This window comes from Conger conger, chromosome 1 (assembly GCF_963514075.1).
Source record: "Conger conger chromosome 1, fConCon1.1, whole genome shotgun sequence".
Classification (NCBI taxonomy): Eukaryota; Metazoa; Chordata; class Actinopteri; order Anguilliformes; family Congridae; genus Conger; species Conger conger.
In genome coordinates, this window is record NC_083760.1 from 29,634,246 (window position 1) to 29,655,466 (window position 21,221).

Here is a 21,221-nt window from a genome sequence, read left to right on the forward strand (position 1 = left end):
TAGATATTGCTTGTGCTTTTTCCTTACAGGTGAATTTATTATTCAGCCATCAATGCCTGTTGATAGCAGTTACTGCTGCAATTATAGCAGTAATAAACTTTTTCTCTTTCTGTTCTATTTTATCTCTGTTTATTGTAATATTGATTAGTACTCAGAGCATTGTGTCTTGTGTCTGTGCACTTAATGGCTCATTATTTTTGTCCACTTGTGTAGTGACAGAGTATGATCAGATTTGCTGTAAATATTTTGTTGCTGTCTATCTTGTTTACGGATGTATATGGTGGCAGGCTACAATCATTGAAATAGATTCTGTCAGTTAAGAATTTATATTTGAATGTTTTAACACGGAAAAAAGTGGAATTTCATTGCGTGTCCACAGCAGGAAATCTTGCAGCTCTAAAAAAAAAAAAAAACACAAAAAAAAAACATTGGGGATAAGTGTTGTTCAGGCCTCCTCTCAGCAAGTCTGCCACGTTGACCCCATTGCGCTGCCCAACACATCTGTCCTTTGAGTGGTTACAGCAATGTGGTGTTCCCAGAACACAGGACAACAGAGGGGTAATTACAGCCCGAATGCCTGAAGACCTGCAGCACTACAGGGAAGTGAGCACCATAGTGATGATGACAAGTATCAGGCTAATGATAGACCTCGTACAGTGACTCATGCCCACGCATGGCCGAAGCTATGCCACCTGTGTTTACATGACCAGGTGATGGTGTCGCAGTGGTGGAGGTGGTATGTATGAGGGGGAAGTGGTCTTTGATGCCTTTGGTGTTGGAGTGGCAGCAGTTCATTGAGGGGAGTTGCATTCTGCTTTAGCATATAGGTACATGGCTTGTATGCGGACCTCACTCCACTACAGAAGTTTCTTTCTTTTGTTTTACTTTATGCCTACCTGAATGAATAAGTGTCCCAACCAAGGGCATAGGTTGTCTGAGGGTCATCCCCAAAAACACAACCTTCTATGACGGTTTAGTACTCTTGAAGACACTAATATTGGGAAAATTACCATGAACACACATATACATTTCAATGATTTATTCTAATTAAGCAGGGAACATACTCTCACTTCTCCTTCCAAGCGGTTTGTTTTGATATGCCTGTATTTTTGTTTATTTCTCAGTCACACAATGGCTTCCTTGACTTTCATTGGCACAACTCTGGTCCTCATGTTGACAAAATGGTCGCCCTAAAGTGGTGGGGACATGTCCTTTTTATTCCTACCTAAATCTAAGCCCATGATCCCAACCATGCCACACTTTGAGTTTTAAGATCACCTATAATTTGTAGTGCGCTGTTGGGGGGTTGAAAAGCATTTTATGCACCTTGAGGTGTATAATTTTACCTGTGAGGAAGAGTTTACGATGTGCTTTAGTGGCTTCCGATGGCAGTCTGGGTCGTTTGCACTGTTTCTGCCTCAGTTACCCCTGTCTGGCTCTGTTAGCACAGCTGACAGACGAAGTGATAAAAATGCTAACTCTGCGTCTGGCTTTGTTAGCGCTTTTACTGCCTGCTCTGTCAGTGACTGCCTTCACATGCACACCATATTCTGAATAATCCTGGTTAGGGTCATACTCTGCCATTTACATCATGCCTCATGAATGAAATTACTCAATCATTTACCTGTATGTTGGGTTAGCGGAATACATTTAGGCTACGTCTTTTGGTCTGTGAAAATAATCCTGGCATCCTATTGGAATTATCCTTGTGCATGAATTGTTCATAATTTCTCTGGGTGTGAACCTCTGTTTAGATGTGAATTAAGGATCCAAAAAGTGCGGGGAGTCCCCCAGATGGCATAATTTGCTGTGGAACCACAAATCTGGTCGCAAACTGCACTGCGACCCACCTCCCGGTCTCCCTGAAACCATTTTTGCCTTAATCGCATGAGTTCATGTGTTAATATTGACAGCCCAACTGAAAATACATTGCTTCCACCTGTGTCTAATTTGTTCTGTGGTTCCACTGAACTCTTCTTTCATTTTGTCTGCTACAGCCTTAAACAAGTCATTGTTTTGATGTTTTCTGCCATCGATGTTTTGCACAATAAAATATTTCAATACAGAAATGAAGACTATCTCCTTGTCGGTCCAACTTTGTGCTTGCTGCAACATTTTTACAGTGAACTAGCTGGCGGACTTCAACATCCAAGACACTTTTTGAATCAGTACATTCACAGACCATGTTTAAGAGTTGTAAATGGCAGAAAGTGTTTACATGCGTTTTAATTTTTTAAATAAGACCAGAATAGTGATGTGTATGTAAACATGATCAGCGATGCTAGCGCTGGCTCAGTTAGCGATATGTTTGGTTTTTTTAGCCCAAGCTCTGCTAATCAGTGTTAGCGCTGACCATGTTAGTGGCTTGCCTGTTGACCTTTACACCTTCTTGTAACAGTGGGGGGCCCGGAACGGCTTCCGACAAAATGTGTCTGAGTGCCAGCCGACAACGGGGCCACAAATTAGCAGACACTCGCAAGCGTGACATTCTGGCTCGTTTGAAGGCGTTTGAAAAAGCAGGGGGGAAATTCCAAAGCCCTGAGTGGGCACAATGGCCAGCTTCAGAAAGAGTTATAGCGGAGAAGGGGTATTATTAGAGGACAAGGCAGGGTCAGGTGTGTGTGTGAGCCATTCCAGTCCTTGGGAGCAGTTAAGAAAGTGCGTGCTGTCTGGTTTGCACAGTAGCGGCTGTAAATGCGGGCTTTACTGGGATGGTTTCTGCGGTCACATGCTGAGATGACCAGCTCTCATTGGAGCTCTGAGGATGAGAGTAATCATTCTTCCCCCTGCTCAGGGTTCATCGGAAATACGATAAAAGGTTCCTCAGAGGAGAATATGATCCAGTGCTTCATTTCCATAACTCCTGACCAGACTAATTGAATCATTAGCTTTTTTATTTACTGTTCTCAGAGCATGCCTTGACCTCTGCATTATTTTTACACCCTTGCAACTGGAAGAAAAATGTTAATTTGATTTTAGGAAGATGTATGTATACTTTCCTGAATAAATTCAGTGTCTTGCCTGCATTTATTTTTCTCTGCGTGTTGGTCTTATGATTCCACACTCTCATTGCTGCCAGACAAGAGTATGGCTCAATTCTCCGTGTTTTCACTAGCACTTCAAATAAGCCTTGCGATACCAGTCTAATTTCCTTTCTGGAATAATTTAATGAATTATCACATGATGCAGTCGTTCAGGAACTCCACCTCTGTAGTGGTAGTATTATACATTCAGATTCCTAAGCCGTGTAGTTATACCCTTGAAGGACGTTGGTATCTGTTTTCAAAGATTTCAATGATTTCTAGTCTGTGTGATGCACAAAGATGGTTGACCTGCTGAGGAAACGGGCAGGAATGCATAGTACACATTACCACGTGTGATAAAAGGCTAATGATACACTTGGTGCATTAACAAACACTGTCATCAGTTCAGCGAGATTCTTTACAAGTAATGTAGGCAGTGTGCCTCAGGTATGCCGCTCTGCCTGTTTTCACAAGTTTAAACGCGCAGAAAATGTTTCTTCCGTCGCCTTCCGGAAACACTGCCCCTCCGCCGGCACAGTGCAGTAAACCATCAATCTGCCATCTGCAGGTATTACTGTAGATCCAAAATCCTGCTTTCTGAGCTGGAAAGTAAGGGTGTTACAAAGGTAAAAATTAATCCGTTGGGGTGTTCATATTTGTAGAATTGTGATTATTTTCATTCTTTCGTCTGCCTCAAACTCCTGTGGTTACCCAAACATTGCCATTTTGTCACAAACGCGAGGAACAGGCTCTTGATTGCATATTGTTCTCAAGTAGACAAAAATCAATAAAATTGAAAGGTGGTATCTACACTGATTATGGGGGGAAAAGAATACTGCATTTCCTCAGTCATGTTCATTGTTTTCATGTTTTCCAACTCTCTGCCTGTTAGTATCGAAGTTACTCCACATCCCGCTTCTGGTCCTTTCTTGTATCTGTAAATCTGCAAAGCCTGGTGAATTGACTAACAATTAAGATGTGATCAATAAATGTCTTATTTGGCTGATGCTTATAACCCTAAGTGACTTACAGTTGATTGGACTAAGTAGGGGAGAATCCCCCCTGGAGCAATTCGGGGTTAAGGGCCTTGCTCAAAGGCTCAACAGCCGTGCAGATCTGATTGTGACTACACCGGAGCTTGAACCTTAGCCACGAGGCTACAGGCTGCCCAAAATTTTAAAAAGGTCCAGCAGTATCCTCCCCCAATATTTATTGAACCATTCAGCTTGACAAAGAAATGGCATTTTCATTTTAGTGGAACGACGGACAGAAAAGTGTTTCTCCTTCAACTCTCAACAGTTGGGGGGGGGGCAATTAGAAGACTAATTTCACGGTCCACATCCGTCTCGCGGACATGAAGGCCGGCCGAGAATTTGAAATGCGTTTGACGTGAGAGGGAGAAATTAAAATGGCTGAACGGAGTGGGACAGGGAGGAGCCGGAAAACTACAGCGGATGAAAGGCCGCCCACTGTTAACTTAAGTGTTCCCTGAGTGCGTGGAAGGCCTGCTTCGCTTGGCCGTGCCCCTAACAGATGCTTATGACGGGAAGGGCATTAATCAGCGTGTCCGCTGACATGTGCAAACTCTCTGTGCAGATTCATTTGCAGAATGCTTAAGGAGCGGTGCCGAGACCTGGGCATGCCTTGCAGGCTCTCCGCCAATACACACATTTGTTGTTGCTGAACATTGATTGTATACTTCCACACAGTGCAAGTCTTTCAGCACACTGACCACTATACATCTTCTAACACACTGAGCACTGCACACCTTTTAACACCCTGAGCACTAAACAGCTTTAAAAACTGAGTACTACGCACCTTAAATAGAGTGAGCACTACGCACCTTCTAACACACTGAGTGCTATGCACCTTTTAACACACTGAGCACTAAACAACTTTAAACACTGAGTACTACGCACCTTAAATAGAGTGAGCACTACGCACCTTCTAACACACTGAGCACTAAACACCTTTAAACACTGAGTACTACGCACCTTAAAGAGTGAGCACTATGCACCTTCTAACACACTGAGTGCTACGCACCTTTAAACACTGAGTACTACACACCTTTAATAGAGTGAGCACTACACACCTTCTAACACACTGCGTGCTGTGTACCTTTGTGGTCGATGCAGTGTGGCATTCAACGTGTTCAACCACCTTTGTGCAAGCGTTTTATTAACAGCCTTGTTCCGGAATATTTGCTATAATACAAATGTGTTCAGTAATGTGGACTTCTGCATGAAAAATACTTTCGTTTCAAAGAGATAGAAATGCTGTATAACCAGCGTTTAATCCTCCCGTTAATTAAAGCGGCAGGCCCACACAGCCCCAGTGTCAGAAAGGATGCAATGAAAGGGTGCCAGTCTGATGCAGGCTGGCAGTCTGATGCAGGCTGGCTTTGATGTCTCTGTAGAATCGGCCTGTCTCAGCCACTAGCTGGTTGACAGTAATCTACCCAAATTAGGCCTCTCCACTACTCAAACGCATATCTTCTTTCCGTGAAAGAAAGCAGCACAATAGCTTTTGTACATACGAAAAGATTTAAGTTGCCCGTCTTCCAAGGGACCAGGTATTTACTTTTTTTGTTGTTTCCACTTGCGTTGCGCGCTTTTGTGAGCCGTGCGACGTCTTTAATGGTTGGAGCTTTACAGGAAGGTAACAGCAGGAGTTTTGCGTTCCCCTCGTCTTTGAGGAACTCAAAGCGACGACAGAAACCCTCTTCTGATGGGTTGTGTCGCTTCTTCATTTGGGAGACGCTGTAAGAAGGTGATGTGCTCTGTGGTGGAGTCAAGCTTGACACATTACCTTTGAGTTATGTACGTAGTTATTTCTGCCAGATACATTTGAAGCCATGTGCGATTGTGGGGAAATACTGGCAGCAACATTTAAAAGTTTTGGTTTTTTTCTAGCTTGAGAAATTTCATAGCGCAAAAAAGCCACCTCAGAAGCCAGGAAGGCCATTAAATTAAGTTGAAATTAAGTGTATTGTGCTAAAGTGTCTCTTTGATGTGTAGTGAAAAAACACTGGCTAATTATTTCTGCAAGTGAGAATTAGAAACTTTTTTTAGGGGGCACTGTATGGATTATAAGTTCTAGCAGCAATAGCTACCACGATATGACATATACTACGTAAGTGAAATTGATCATTCAGGGGGAATTTTTGATGGGCGGGAAACCAGTTAGACTGACATCAGTGCCACTCCGTGAAACAGTTATTGAAGGAAATGAAACTCACATACCCACTGGTACATGATGACGTAAAGTTCAATAGTTTTCCAGGAAGTGGATGGAAAATAAACTTTGGTGAAAATAAACAAGTATTACAATTGTATTCATTTCATGGTATATACTGTATACTTTAGACCTGTTCGTATGGTGATGAAGAATTTACTCAATTGAGTAAAAAATCAATTTTGCCTTGTCTGCAATGACTGTGTGGCTTCCATGTAATTCAAGCCCTCTATGCTTTAGCAATATTATAATTCATACCTCATATTAGTCATGACCTTGAAAAGGAAACCCATTAGTTTTGATATGTAGCAGTAGGTATTGACTCTGTGGACGGTTTGGTGGGGCGGTTGGAGTTCGAAGCCCTCCTATTTTTGACATCGCATGTGACTTAAAACACTGTCCATTATGAAGTTTGTCAGTTGGGTTCAGAATTTCCCCCAAATTGAATATTTGCCTCTGACTAGCAGCAGTCTCCATGGTGCCTCCTTCACAGAGCTTCTTCTTCACTTTTTCTGACATGAACTGAGCATAAAATCTTGCTTTCCCCTTTGTTCTGGCCTGGAGTATTCCTGGAAGGCTGGGAAAGCAAGACTGCCAGCCCCCCGTGTGCCTGAACAGAGGACTACCCAACTATTTCAGCAGCTTTCCTCATCTTGGCAAATTGGTAGTGATGGGAGAGAGAGTAAGGGTTTCTGAAACCGTAATGGGCTTCACAACTGTGAAATGCAAGTCGTATGAACCAGGCAAAGGGGCTTTGCTGTCTAGCAAGGCAAAACTGCTCAGTTTGAATCAGGGAATCGTTATCAGTAGAGGGCTGCTCTCTTCGTTTCTCGGATTTATGAAGCTTCAAGTGGCAAGATGTGAATTGAAGTACTTCGGGTCTCATACAAGGTAGTCGCATATTTCATTCTGTACAATCGTGAAAGACTGGCACCTACACAGATTTATACAATTATGCTCCCTGCCCTGAAACAGCAAAAATAGCCTTTTGGCTGCAGCATTTTTATTTGTTTGTTTGCTTATAGTGCCCTTTGATTTAAAAAATGAAAAAACCTGATTTTGAGTGGTATGCCCATCAATAAGTCTGTGCAAAGCCCTGGTCAAATAATATTTGCTCTCCATGGCCAAAAAATTCAAAGTACCAAAACTTTGGGTTTTAACCATGTTTTATTGTCAGACAGAATCCAACAAACAGGCTTAAAGACTGCCGGCTCAGGGAGCTTGCCGGCTACACACAAAACGGCTGAAGCCAGGCTGAAATCATGTTAACTTCACAGTCAAAGCTTTGCCATGACATCTTGTGTCTTGTATAACTCGGCACAAACTCGCTGACCTCACCCTACGGCTTAAAACCCTATAATGTGCCGTGGCCTTCGGAGTATTTCCGGATTAAATCGCAAGAGAACTTCCTCGTCGCTTCGAGCTAGCACTAACCCTCGTCGCCACACGGTCAGCTGGAACAGCCCGAACACGACCCAGGATGCAAAACCCTGACATTCTGACCTGAAACGATGTGAGGCGGGGAAAAATGAGTGTGCTCCCTACGCTCTTTACTTCTTGCATGCAACCCCTCCAGCTCACAGTGCACAGAATGAGATTTGGAATATGCTAAACAGACAAAAAGAAATCATGACACACACACACACACAGACACACACTCTGCTGCACCAGCCTCTGGCATACATATATTCCAAGTGGAAAATGTAACGTTCAGGATCAAGAGTGCTTTTTACCATCACCTGTCACTCGTTCTTACTTTTTGTAAAAAGAAACCAAATTCACACACGTAATTATCACACTCGTAATTGTCAAGATGCCTGTCTATACTACGTCTTTCTCCTTCTGGAATTCATCAGCTTGTTTACATCCTGCAGTCATCCCTCTTTACAGAAAACGGCTGGGGAAAAGCAGTCAAGGTGTTTATCCTCCTGTTTATAATCTTCTGATATCTCGTTTGCAATCTTTCGGATGTGACTTTTGGACATGAAACTTTCATCATTTCTACAGATGCTGCTCATGAATATTATAGCCCTGACAAGCTCAGATGTCAGAGTCAACACAAGGAGACTGAGTTTCAAATCTCAGCACAGGTCACATTGTGCAGGTGTTTTTTCTGACTGACTGGGCCTTGCTCAGGTAGTGATTCTGAATCTCTTGGTATCACAGTGCTGTACATTTTATCTATGTCCTTGTGACTGGGTAATGCAATTTACCTCATTTCAATGTAAAAACTGTATTTTGCTGCACTTTCTTGCTAAATTAATGTCAAGTCAGGCTTAAGATGGATCAGTGTGGGTAGCTGGTGGTAGCTAGAGTTTGCTGTGACATTGCTGTGGCAAGGGCACCTCAAACTAACCTAATCAGTTTAGCAATAAAGCTACAATGTGGTCCCTGGTAGGTGTGGGAAGGATGGCTGTTCCATACATTGGTGACATAGGTGGTCACCTAGGGCGCCATCTCTTCGGGTTGGCGGAAAAGGCTCCGCAAACGCTATGTCCGGCATCCCCCCCCCCCAAGTCCCCGGTCCACAATTTCGCCTAGGATGGCAGGAAGACGAGAGCAGTGCCTGGTGGGAACTGGACCTTGGTCAAATGGCTCATAGTTTTGGATTCAAATTCTTTTAAAAAGTAGAAACCTCTGTTACTAGTGCTCTTGGTTGGCTCAATTGCACCAGACAAGATCAATCGACACCAATAAGGAATTGAATCCGAAACAATTATGTAATTGACCCAGGACTGATGGGAAGTACTGAGAACAGGGCAGTGAGAGTTATACTACTCAGAATCAGGGAGCAGAATTCACCCTTTCCGTGCGATAGTCCTGGTGAAACCAGGCCATAGAGGGCTGTTGGCATGATGTTACCCCTCATGAGAATGGTCCTTAGGCCTGACGCCAGGCTTTGAACACCAGCACGAGTCTAGAAATCGAACAAGGCTGTTTTGACATACAATAGATCAGAGTATTGGCTTTAGCTCTAGGTACAAAGGGTCTCCAATGTCATATGAATTTGCCAGTTGTTTTTGTTTTGACCAATCACATGCATCGTGTTCTGGCAAGGTGATGCTAATTCACCATGTCACTTGGCATCCTTTCAACAATCCACCCACAGTTCAGATTTCTCAAGCTGTTTATATACTGCATAGCAAGTAGTTAAAAATGTCACAGACAATATAGACATGTAGATAGTGAAAAATTGTACTGCAAGTAGGAACTGCTCGAGAACAATTCTGGTGATGCCAGACCTGGGTCAAATACGTAATTATTTTGGATTCGAATAGCTTGATTGATCTTCCCTGGTGCAATTGAACTGAGGACCAGAAGGTTGAGTGTATTTCATGGGCTCTAACTTGTAATACATCAGACAAGCTCAGTAAAGCATAGAAAATTACTTGAATCCAAAACATTTACATTTGATCCAGGTTTGTTTGACGCATCATCTGTTTGATGTAGCTTCAACATGACATGGATAAGAACATATGATATAATTTGTTTTAAAAACACTTAAGTTGCTTTTAATTTAAGCCATATGTCATTTAATAGTATCTTCCCACTCGCTATTCAGGTGTGAATACGATTCTTTAAGCAATGTTTTAGTGGGGTTGCTGTGTGGATTATCCTGTTAATATTTATGTGGGCGTGCTCCAAGATGTGATGTTGAATCCTGACCTTGCCTGGCTCTTAATTATTCTTACTGCAGTGGAGTAGTTAGAATATTTTTTTATTATTAAAAAGTAGACGTAATGAGACAAGCCTCTAATAATAAAATGTTACATTCCAAATTGGAGAATAAGAAAAAATCAAGATTAGAAATTGGTTTAAGAAGTTGTGGGTTTGTTTTCATGACACACACCTGTTTCCCTGTGTTGTGCAGGATGCAGACATGCTCTCTGGACCAGAAGAGGACTGGATGCCCCTCAGACAAAATATTCCTCGACTAGAACTCCTCCAATCAGAGCAGAGTATCCTTCACACCTGCCCAACCTTACTGTACACCTGCACAACCTGCTCAACCTTACTGTACACCAGCACAGCCTGCCCAACCTTACTGTACCCCAGCTCAGCCTGCCCAACCTTACTGTACCCCAGTGCAGCCTGCCCAACCTTACTGTACACCAACACAGCCTGCCCAACCTTACTGTACACCAACACAGCCTTTCCAACCTTACTGTACACCAACACAGCCTGCCCAACCTTACTATACACCAGCACAGCCTGCCCAACCTTGCTGTACACCAACACAGCCTGCCCAACCTTACTGTACCCCAGCACAGCCTGCCCAACCTTACTATACACCAGCACAGCCTGCCCAACCTTACTGTATACCAGCTCAGCCTGCCCAACCTTACTGTACCCCAGTGCAGCCTGCCCAACCTTACTATACACCAGCACAGCCTGCCCAACCTTACTGTACACCAACACAGCCTGCCCAACCTTACTGTATACCAGCACAGCCTGCCCAACCTTACTGTATACCAGCACAGCCTGTCCAACCTTACTGTACCCCAACACAGCCTGTCCAACCTTACTATACACCAGCGCAGCCTGCCCAACCTTACTGTACCCCAGTGCAGCCTGCCCAACCTTACTGTATACCAACTCAGCCTGCCCAACCTTACTGTACACCAACACAGCCTGCCCAACCTTACTGTACACCAACACAGCCTGCCCAACCTTACTGTACACCAACACAGCCTGCCCAACCTTACTATACACCAGCACAGCCTGCCCAACCTTACTGTACCCCAGCACAGCCTGCCCAACCTTACTATACACCAGCACAGCCTGCCCAACCTTACTGTATACCAGCACAGCCTGTCCAACCTTACTGTACCCCAACACAGCCTGTCCAACCTTACTATACACCAGCGCAGCCTGCCCAACCTTACTGTACCCCAGTGCAGCCTGCCCAACCTTACTGTATACCAACACAGCCTGCCCAACCTTACTGTACCCCAGCACAGCCTGCCCAACCTTACTGTACACCAGTGTGTCAACCTGCCTTCAGTCTCAGTCACCTATTTCTTCAAATACACACACACACACACAAACGCACACGCACACGCACACGCACGCACACGCACGCATACACACACACACTCACACGTACACACTCTCTCTCACACACACACATATACACAAATATATACCATAATACCTTACACACTCAAAGTCATACTCTTCATTCCCTGGTCTTGGAGAGCCGCAGGGTGTGCTGGATTTCGTTTTCGCTTTCATAACAGAAATCAATTCAGGCCCAAGAAACCTGATGAGGTGTGTTAATTGATCAATTAAAGAGGTTAACTACACAATTAAGTGCAGAGTAACAACAAATGGCAGTACACCCTGCGGCTCTCCTGGACCAGGAATGAGGACAACTGCTCCGCATACGTATATAAAGCAAACAGAAATAACATAAAAATATTCAATAATGCGTGGGTTGAAAATTAGAAGGTGTCATGAATATGTTGTCTATAGGACACTAAATATGTGTGAAGTTTTATACAAAAATACTGTTTGAAAGTATGAAAAATTTTAAATGTAAAAATCGTATCTGCTTGGAGCCCATACAGTGGGGCAAAAAAGTATTTAGTCAGCCACCAATTGTGCAAGTTCTCCCACTTAAAAAGATGAGAGGCCTGTAATTTTCATCATAGGTATACCTCAAAAAAAAAAAATCCAGAAAATCACATTGTCTGATTTTTAAAGAATTTATTTGCAAATTATGGTGGAAAATAAGTATTTGGTCAATAACAAAAGTTCATCTCAATACTTTGTTATATACCCTTTGTTGGCAATAACAGAGGTCAAACATTTTCTGTAAGTCTTCACAAGGTTTTCACACAGTGTTGCTGGTATTTTGGCCCATTCCTCCATGCAGATCTCCTCTAGAGCAGTGATGTTTTGGGGCTGTCGCTGGGCAACACGGACTTTCAACTCCCTCCAAAGATTTTCTATGGGGTTGAGATCTGGAGACTGGCTAGGCCACTCCAGGACCTTGAAATGCTTCTTACGAAGCCACTCCTTCGTTGCCCGGGCGGTGTGTTTGGGATCATTGTCATGCTGAAAGACCCAGCCACGTTTCATCTTCAATGCCCTTGCTGATGGAAGGAGGTTTTCACTCAAAATCTCACGATACATGGTCCCATTCGTTCTTTCCTTTACACGGATCAGTCGTCCTGGTCCCTTTGCAGAAAAACAGCCCCAAAGCATGATATTTCCACCCCCATGCTTCACAGTAGGTATGGTGTTCTTTGGATGCAACTCAGCATTCTTTCTCCTCCAAACACGACAAGTTGAGTTTTTACCAAAAAGTTCTATTTTGGTTTCATCTGACCATATGACATTCTCCCAATCCTCTTCTGGATCATCCAAATGCTCTCTAGCAAACTTCAGACGGGCCTGGACATGTACTGGCTTAAGCAGAGGGACACGTCTGGCACTGCAGGATTTGAGTCCCTGGCGGCGTAGTGTGTTACTGATGGTAGCCTTTGTTCCTTTGGTCCCAGCTCTCTGCAGGTCATTCACTAGGTCCCCCTGTGTGGTTCTGGGATTTTTGCTCACCGTTCTTGTGATCATTTTGACCCCATGGGGTGAGATCTTGCGTGGAGCCCCAGATCGAGGGAGATTATCAGTGGTCTTGTATGTCTTCCATTTTCTAATAATTGCTCCCACAGTTGATTTCTTCACACCAAGCTGCTTACCTATTGCAGATTCAGGCTTCCCAGCCTGGTGCAGGTCTACAATTTTGTTTCTGGTGTCCTTTGACAGGTCTTTGGTCTTGGCCATAGTGGAGTTTGGAGTGTGACTGTTTGAGGTTGTGGACAGGTGTCTTTTATACTGATAACGAGTTCAAACAGGTGCCATTAATACAGGTAACGAGTGGAGGACAGAGGAGCCTCTTCAAGAAGAAGTTACAGGTCTGTGAGAGCCAGAAATCTTGCTTGTTTGTAGGTGACCAAATACTTATTTTACCGAGGAATTTACCAATTAATTCATTAAAAATCCTACAATGTGATTTCCTGGATTCTTTCCCCCCAATCTGTCTCTCATAGTTGAAGTGTACCTATGATGAAAATTACAGGCCTCTCTCATCTTTTTAAGTGGGAGAACTTGCACAATTGGTGGCTGACTAAATACTTGTTTGCCCCACTGTATTTGGACTATTTGAAGCTCAATATCTCAAAACTCTTGAAACGCAGATAGAACCTTCTCATTTTCAGCTCATGAATGCACATAGGCGCAAACACAGTTTTTTTTTATTTCACCTGTGCCGCCTCCACGTCACACATCGCCTTGCAGCACAACGCACTTGAATATTTCCCTGTTCCTCTCAAGATGGCCTCCTGTTCCAGGCATGAGTCCTTAACCGCTCCTTATCACAGAGTGGGAGGAGGTCCGGATGGAGAGCCAGACTCTCGCATGCGGCTGTGCTGACTCTGTCCCAGACAGGAACGTCTACCTGCTGCGGCTGCTGGACTTTGCCCTGGACGCCTGCATCAACCTGGCCCAGTGGGAAAAGGCTTTGGAGTTCGGCACCAGAACCCTGCAGCCATACAGGTGAGTGCATCGCGCGACCCTGCTCTGTTTTCAGATTCATATCGGTTACTCTTTGGGAAGTTCCCATTATTATGCATTAATACACGAGGAGTGACTTACCGTGAGGTACGTATTGTCACTGCTGTGCTTTCCTATGAATTTTCCTTTACTGTATACATTTAAAAACAGTAAACTAAAGAACTATATAGTAACTCAGATTCAAAACTTTTTTGGTTATGCCGTTCTTATGGCTGAACGGAGCGCTTCTGAAGTGTTGCTAGGTTATAATTTTAGGATATCTCTGTTACAATAAGGTTCTGGGTTCGAATCCCAGTCGGCCGGGGCCTCTGTGTGGAGTTTGCATGTTCTCCCCGTGTTTGCGTGGGTTTCCTCTGGGTACTCCGGTTTCTTCCCACAGTCCAAAGACGTGCAGGTTAGGCTGATTGAAGAATCTAAATTGCCCGTGGGTTTGAGTCTGTGAGTGAATGGTGTGTGTGCCCTGTGATGGACTGGCGACCTGTCCAGGGTGTATTCCTGCCTTTCGCAAGCAGGTTAGGCTACTGAATGAATGAATGTTACAATAAATCAACCAAACGTGAAAAAGTTTTTATTATTATTGCATTTCTTTAGTAAAAAAAAAAAAAAAAAAAAAGGGCGTGTTTCTCAATTGTCTTCCTGTTGCACCTCCAGTTTTCTCAACTCACTTTGCAAATCTGTCTCCAGTTTTCCCACTTTGGCTCTAAGGGGCACCACCGCATGACAGTGTGGTTGTAAATGTTGATTAAAAATGACAAATAAGGTTTGGTGGATTGACTTATTTTCTGTTAGTTAAGCCTGCTTGTTGTTTACTCACTCTGCAGGCAAATATAATAGCCTTATAATTGCCATCAGGGTGCATAATAGTTATGACCAAGCTTTGAAAATGGAGTGTAGGTCATCTGGTTCTTTCTTGGAAAAAATACTGAAGACATAAAATGTTGCGCTTTTACTAAAACGCTTATCAACTGTTGACAACTTTTACAGGCAGATCGGCGCATAGCATTCATGTACGTTTTAGAAATATCTGTGGCTTCTGTGTGGCTCATTATGTTAAGACACTATTCTGATGCATGGATGGGCCCCAGGACCATGTTTAAATCCAGACAGTGTAGACTGTGGCTGACAGCAGGGTGAGAGACATTTGGTGTGAGCACGACATCAGGATGGGAGGTGATAGTGTTTGTCAGCCATGATGACAGCATCTCACTAGCAACCCCCACTGGTCAAGGGTTGCCTGTCAAACTGCCTGTAGCCTAGTGGCTAAGTTACATTACTGGGACCCAGAAGGTTGATGGTTCAAGTCCCAGTGAAGCCACGATAAGATCCGCACAACTCTTAACCCTGCATTGCTCCAGGGGGGATTGTTCCCTGCTTAGTCTAATCAACTATAAGTCGCTTTGGATAAACAATTGTGGAATAACATGAATTGTTTTCCTGTGACTCATATCTGACTTGTAGACTGCATTATGATGAGAATTGGTGGCTGACATCTGTTCTGGAGGAGACCATGTGCTTGTATGTGCTCTCCAGTTGAGCCCTCACTGCTGTTAAATTGGGAGAAAAGGCATTTAAAAACAAAAGAAATGTCCGGTTTCCAATCCAAGTTACAACAGAGCCGTACTTTCATGTTTGTACTAGTTTTTCATTGCACTTGCATGCAATTTCAACTCATATCTATAACTGTAGCATGTGTTCTGTTTAGTTTTTTCTACGTTTTTCAAGTTCAAATACATCTGAACTGTGTTAATAGAGCCATGCTGGAACATATTTATTTTGTTATTCCACCTCTGGCCTTGTGGTAACAAGACTCTTCTGAGCTTGTAGATTTAGATATACATTGTTGTGCAGGCAGAACTCAAATACTGTGATGAACGAAACACCTATGGGGAAAACAATGTAGCCACAGCATATTTGGACATGCATGCAGTTGGTCACTGTTGAGACCACTGTTGATTATTCCACCCCTGGTTTCATACTTTGTGAAAACACCCCTGGCAATGGTGACAGCCATGAGTCTTTTCTTATAATTGTGATAAGGTTAGAGAACACATTTAGAGGGATGTTTGACCATTCATCCATGCAGAACTTCCCTCTTCAGTTCCTCCCTCTTCACTTCAGACCAAAGGTTTTCCATGGGATTTAAGTATGGAGACTAAATAGTGGCCTCTGGACCACTGGCAGCAAAAACATCTTCGAAACATCAATGACCCTCCGCCATATTTGACAGTAGGTATGAAGTGCTTCTCCTTGTATGTATTCCACTTTGCCGCCAAACATGTTGATGGTGTGTATGGCCAAAACTTCAATTATGGTCTCATGTGACCGTAGCAATCACAAATCAAATGAGGTTTGGCAAGCTCAAGATACTTCGTTTTGATTGTCTTTGTGCCACCCTTAATAAATGTGATTACTCAATAAAAAACTGCTGAGATGTTTTGAAATAAAAGTATATAGTATATAGTATAGATCATTATCCATGTTGTTTATTATATGCAGCTTTTATTGAGCCCACTGTAATGCGTCTGGTTTTATTCTCTTTAATATAAGCCCGGAACATTCCCACAGAATTTCGTCACCGTTTCATCAGCAGTTAGGATCAGATAACACCGCACAAACGTCGTCACGTTTACTGAGTCCCTACACTCTTCCGTCTTTGGGCAGGATTAAATTTTCTGCCGATTGGAAAGCAATTTCTCTAAAAAAAGAGCTGTATCCCCATTGCACTGAGAGTAGTGCATAACCTCAGGCTAAATGTAAAAAACTGTTGACTTAAAGCTTTTGTGATTGTCAGTCTGCAGCTGCAGCAAAGAGTGGAATTCTCAAAAGTCTCACTGTGAATTTGGGAAAGGGGAAGTCGGGAGGAGGCATTAAAACCCAAGGCCCATTGCCTCGAAGCGATTTGTCAACTTGGTGTTGTCTGAAATGCAGAAAACGTAACTGCAGTTGTCACTTTTATCTGTGGATGATGGTTTCCATTCTCAAGAGTAATATTTTAAAGCAGATGTAATCATCATTTTTTGTTATTTTTGCTTTTATCTGCATTCTATCTACCAGAGCTAGACGCCAAGGAAGTGGGTTACAGCTGGAGACCTAAACACAAGATGAAAAATAAGTACTCCCATTGTTCCCTTTCTCTTTCCTTAACTTAACAGTATATGTGTACAATATACACTCAGTGAGCACTTTGTTAGGTATTTATTAGACTTATTTATAGACTTATTGGTCTTCCGTTGCTGTAGCCTATCCACTTAGAAGTTTGATGTGTTGTGTGTTCAGAGATGCTCTTCTGTATACCACTGTTATAATGTGTGGTTATTTGCGTTAGTGTCACCTTCCTATCAGCTTTGACCAGTCTGGCCCTTCTCATCTGACCTCATTCATTAACAAGGCATTTTTGCCCACAGAACTGCTGTTCACTGGATGTTTTTTGTTCTTTGCACCATTCTCAGAGACGGTTGTGTGTGAAAATTGCAGGAGCTCAGCAGATACTCAATCCACCCTGTGTGGCACCAACAATCATTCCACAGTCAAAGTCACTTTGATCACATTTCTTACCCATTTGGTCTGAAAAAACAGCTGAACCTCTTGACCATGTCTGCTTGCTTTTATGCATTTAGTGCATTTAGTTGCTGCCACACTATAGGTCACCTAATAAAGTGATCAGTGAGTGTATATACATATAAATATATACTAGGTCAAGCCAAATAACTCATGGTCATTTGGTGGATAGTACAGTGGGCTCTAGAAATTATTGGCACTCCTGACTGCAAATGCACAAAAAAATACAATATGATTACTGTGATGAACTCAAGATGTTGACCGTGAAAAATAGTGTTTTATTCATGCTTCAATGGAACCAATCAAAATCAAACATTCATTTAATAAAAAATAGATTAATCCAAATTCTTGGTTCCATAATTATTGACACCCCTGGTTCGTTCTTGGTTCATCCACCTCTGGCAAGGATAACGGCATGGAGTCTTTTCCTGTAATGCTTGACAAGGTTCAGGAATACGTGAATGGATTTTGGACCATTCCTCGATGCAGATCCTTGCAATATCCTTCACATTCTTGGGTTTGCGCTTATTAACTACCCTCTTCAGTTCAGCCTGCAGGTTTTTGTTTGGATTGAGGTCCGCCGCCTGTGATGGCTATCACCATACAGGCCTGGGTTGTAGAGCGCTTGGAGTAATGCTATCATATAGGCACTTTAATCAGACCTGGCCATGAAAGTCTGTATCTTTCAAAGTTAGCATTAGCCTTTTCCTAGCCTCTGTGAGCAGTGTCCTCCTTGCATGATCATCCAGTTTGGAAGGACAGCCTGATCTAGGCAGATTATGGTGCTTCTCACCTTCCACTTCTTAATGATCGCCTTGAATGTGCTTCAGTGGAAAATGAGGGGCTTTCCATTTTTTATGCTGATCTGCTCTGAGCTGTGTCTTTCGAGAGAGTAAGGCTGCTTAGTGTTAATCATTAGGTCTTAGAAGAACATCAGACAGTATATGGAACCTCTTAAAAATGTAACCTCTTAAAACCCAGTACATGGAACTTTTATATATATATATATATATATATATATATATATATACATACTAGGGACAGTGCACATTAATCAACATTTTCAGTTTCTGCATCAATGTAACACAGATGTTACACAGTACCAGATTTAGATAAAGCGCTAATTTTCATCTGTAATCCCTAACCTGCATGTCTTTGGATTTATGTTGAAAGCATGTGAATCATGTGACCAATAATACTATTCTCTGTCACCTTTCCTTGATTTTTTATGTTTCTTTGTTCTCAGTCTGCTGTTGCCGTGTTCTTTCCAGAGATGCATATTTACAGCAAAAAAACAATGTACTATTTATTTTCGTTACATGCTTGCCGTGGGAGGTGCAGATAGTCCTGCATTTGTATGCATGTGTCTCCATCGTGAGATGACTTGCATTGCCTGTAAAAAGATTTTCATGGTTAAATCAAACATCAAACTGTTTTTAGCTCAAAGTGTGACTAAGTAATAGAACAATAAAGCAAACACGCAGCACACAGCAAGTTGTCAGTAATGTACCATTTTATTGATTTTAAGCTCAAGGAAGAAAATGCTGAAATATAAAAGTCTTTAAAACTGTCAGTACCAATCCAGCCCCAATTTGATCTCTGGCAACATATTCTGTGTCTTCTCAATTGTGCCAAAAATCCAGTATTTGTTGTGCCCATAAAATTATTTAACAAATATACATTTTCTTTTCACTGTAGTGAATGAGTCATGGAGGGGTTTATTTATGACAAATAAAATGCTCTGAACATAGTGTGAATAATATTAGGATGGGTTTCTCTCCCTCCATTTTGTTCCTTTTTTATCTGACTACCCCAGTTCACACCACGCATGGCAGCTAATAGTTATTTTTGCTTGATGTCCTTTGGTCTTTCTGTTGAGTTGAGCTGCTATGGATCTCTGGACCTGTCATTTCTGCTACACGGTCTTCCTGGTCAGCTCCAACAGCTGTGAGGTGATTGGGCTGTAGACCTGGGTCTAATAAGCAATCATTTTGGATTCAAATACTTTTATTTTTATCTTGCCTGGTGAAATTGAGCCGACCTCAATTGCACCAGGCTTCTGCACTGTCCTTTTTGAGAGCATTTCATAGGTTCCAATACACCAGATAAGCTCAGTAAAGCGGAGAAAATAGTTTGAATTCCAAACACTTACGTATTTGACCCAGGTCTGTCTGGCAGATGCTCCTATTAACACACCCAGCCTGTGCCCTGCAGTTTTTTCTGTGTCTTTCCTCGTACTTGCTTAGTAACATCGTCATGGGAGCAACAGAACCCTCTCAGCACTTTCTCAGCCTCGGAAACCACGTTCAGTTTCTGTACCTCGAGTCGCTTGACCAAGCTTATTGCGACTTTGAGGCTTGCTCCTTTTGGGAGCGGCAAGCACTGTTCTTATATCTCACTTTGGGTTCCCGGTCTGTTTCTAGGGCCCCTAGCCGTGATGAATGAAGATGATGACGTAATGAAAGAAGGCTAGTATATTGGCTCAGAACAAACAGATACACAGATCCTTGATGTAAAAGTACAATCACCCTCTGTACCGTCCCTCTGTTACCACTGCTTTTTCTGGACCTTGGTACTGTAATCCACGCAGAGCACCGATGTGTAGGTGGCATTCACGTATGCAGTTGTGCAAGCTCTTTCATTTATGGTTGCCATCAGATCTCACAACAGCACGTTCGATGATTAGAAGGAAAAAGAAAAAAAGCGTGTTCAGACAATGCAAAAACTATTAAAATAGTGGATAATTAAGAGAATTAAAGGTCTTACTGGAAGAAAAGAATCCGTAATTAATTTTTAATGGGTTTTTTTTTTCCCTGAGAGCAGGCTGCCTGGTGGGGTGGATTTTGAATGACATTGTTAAAATCTGGGAAGATTATTTATAAATTATTTTATTTTTTGTTTTTAATTAATTTATAGCTCACAGAAATGGTGGCATTAATCTTTCACCCCAATGATACTCAAGTACTCCCCAGTATGTACTTGCATCCTCTCAGTCCACAGTCAATGCTGAAAATGATGTCTTTCTCACACTAAAGGCCACGTAGCACTACAGGAGAGCTAGCACATGGCCCTTGACTGGCTCAAACCCACTCTACCCAGTTGACTGGTTGGCTTGCAGTCATAAATGGCTAATGACCGCTCAGCCTGCAGCAGATGGGTGTGGTGAATATTTTCCCTCTCTAGGTCATTCCATAACGTTGTGCTCTATGTGGGTCTGCACTACAGTCACTGAACAGTGGGGCAGTTCAAACACCATTTTTCCGTCCATAAAGGTCTTGGGGATTCACGGACGATGGAAAAGAACCTGGATGGAACGAGCACAATTCATAATGGGAAAATAATGGTGGAGAAATCCTTGTTTCAGTCAGTGTTTCTTTGACCCCTGGCATGTTTCTGTGCTCTGCACCATGGCTTCATGGCATTGTATTTTAATGTCAGTGTTTTTCCCTGTTGTGCCTTTTTTTTCCAGTTGTGCCTTTTCTCGTTGGAATTTTCTCATGCATTGAAAGCTAATTGGTGGAGTGCCTGTGCACTGCAGGGACATTTGTGAAATGTGCCCCCTGTCTCTCTCTCTCTCTCTCTCTCTCTCTCTCTCTCTCTCTCGCTCTCTCGCTCATATACTCTCTCAATCTCTCATGCTCTCTCTCTATCTCTCATGCTCATTTTTCCTCCCTCCCTCTATCTCTCTCTGTCCTCCTCACTCTAATGTCCCAGTGTTTGAGGGCTTTTGAAGAACTAATACCAGCCACTCTAACGACAAGCACCTGGCTAGTTCAAACCGCATAATTGATGCTTCATCTAACTACAAGAGCGGATGGCTGATACAGTGTC

The 21,221-nt window shown here is 42.8% G+C and overlaps 1 protein-coding gene across 1 annotated transcript in view; it reads left to right on the forward strand.

The window, feature by feature from the left end:
* Nucleotides 1–21,221, forward strand: part of smyd3 (SET and MYND domain containing 3) — a 209,374-nt gene that overhangs the window by 169,819 nt on the left and 18,334 nt on the right. Inside the window, exons 9-10 of the mRNA XM_061221466.1 lie at nucleotides 10,129–10,216; nucleotides 13,640–13,814. Of these exons, the coding sequence (XP_061077450.1) occupies nucleotides 10,129–10,216; nucleotides 13,640–13,814 (263 nt within the window). The remainder of the gene's footprint in view (nucleotides 1–10,128; nucleotides 10,217–13,639; nucleotides 13,815–21,221) is intronic.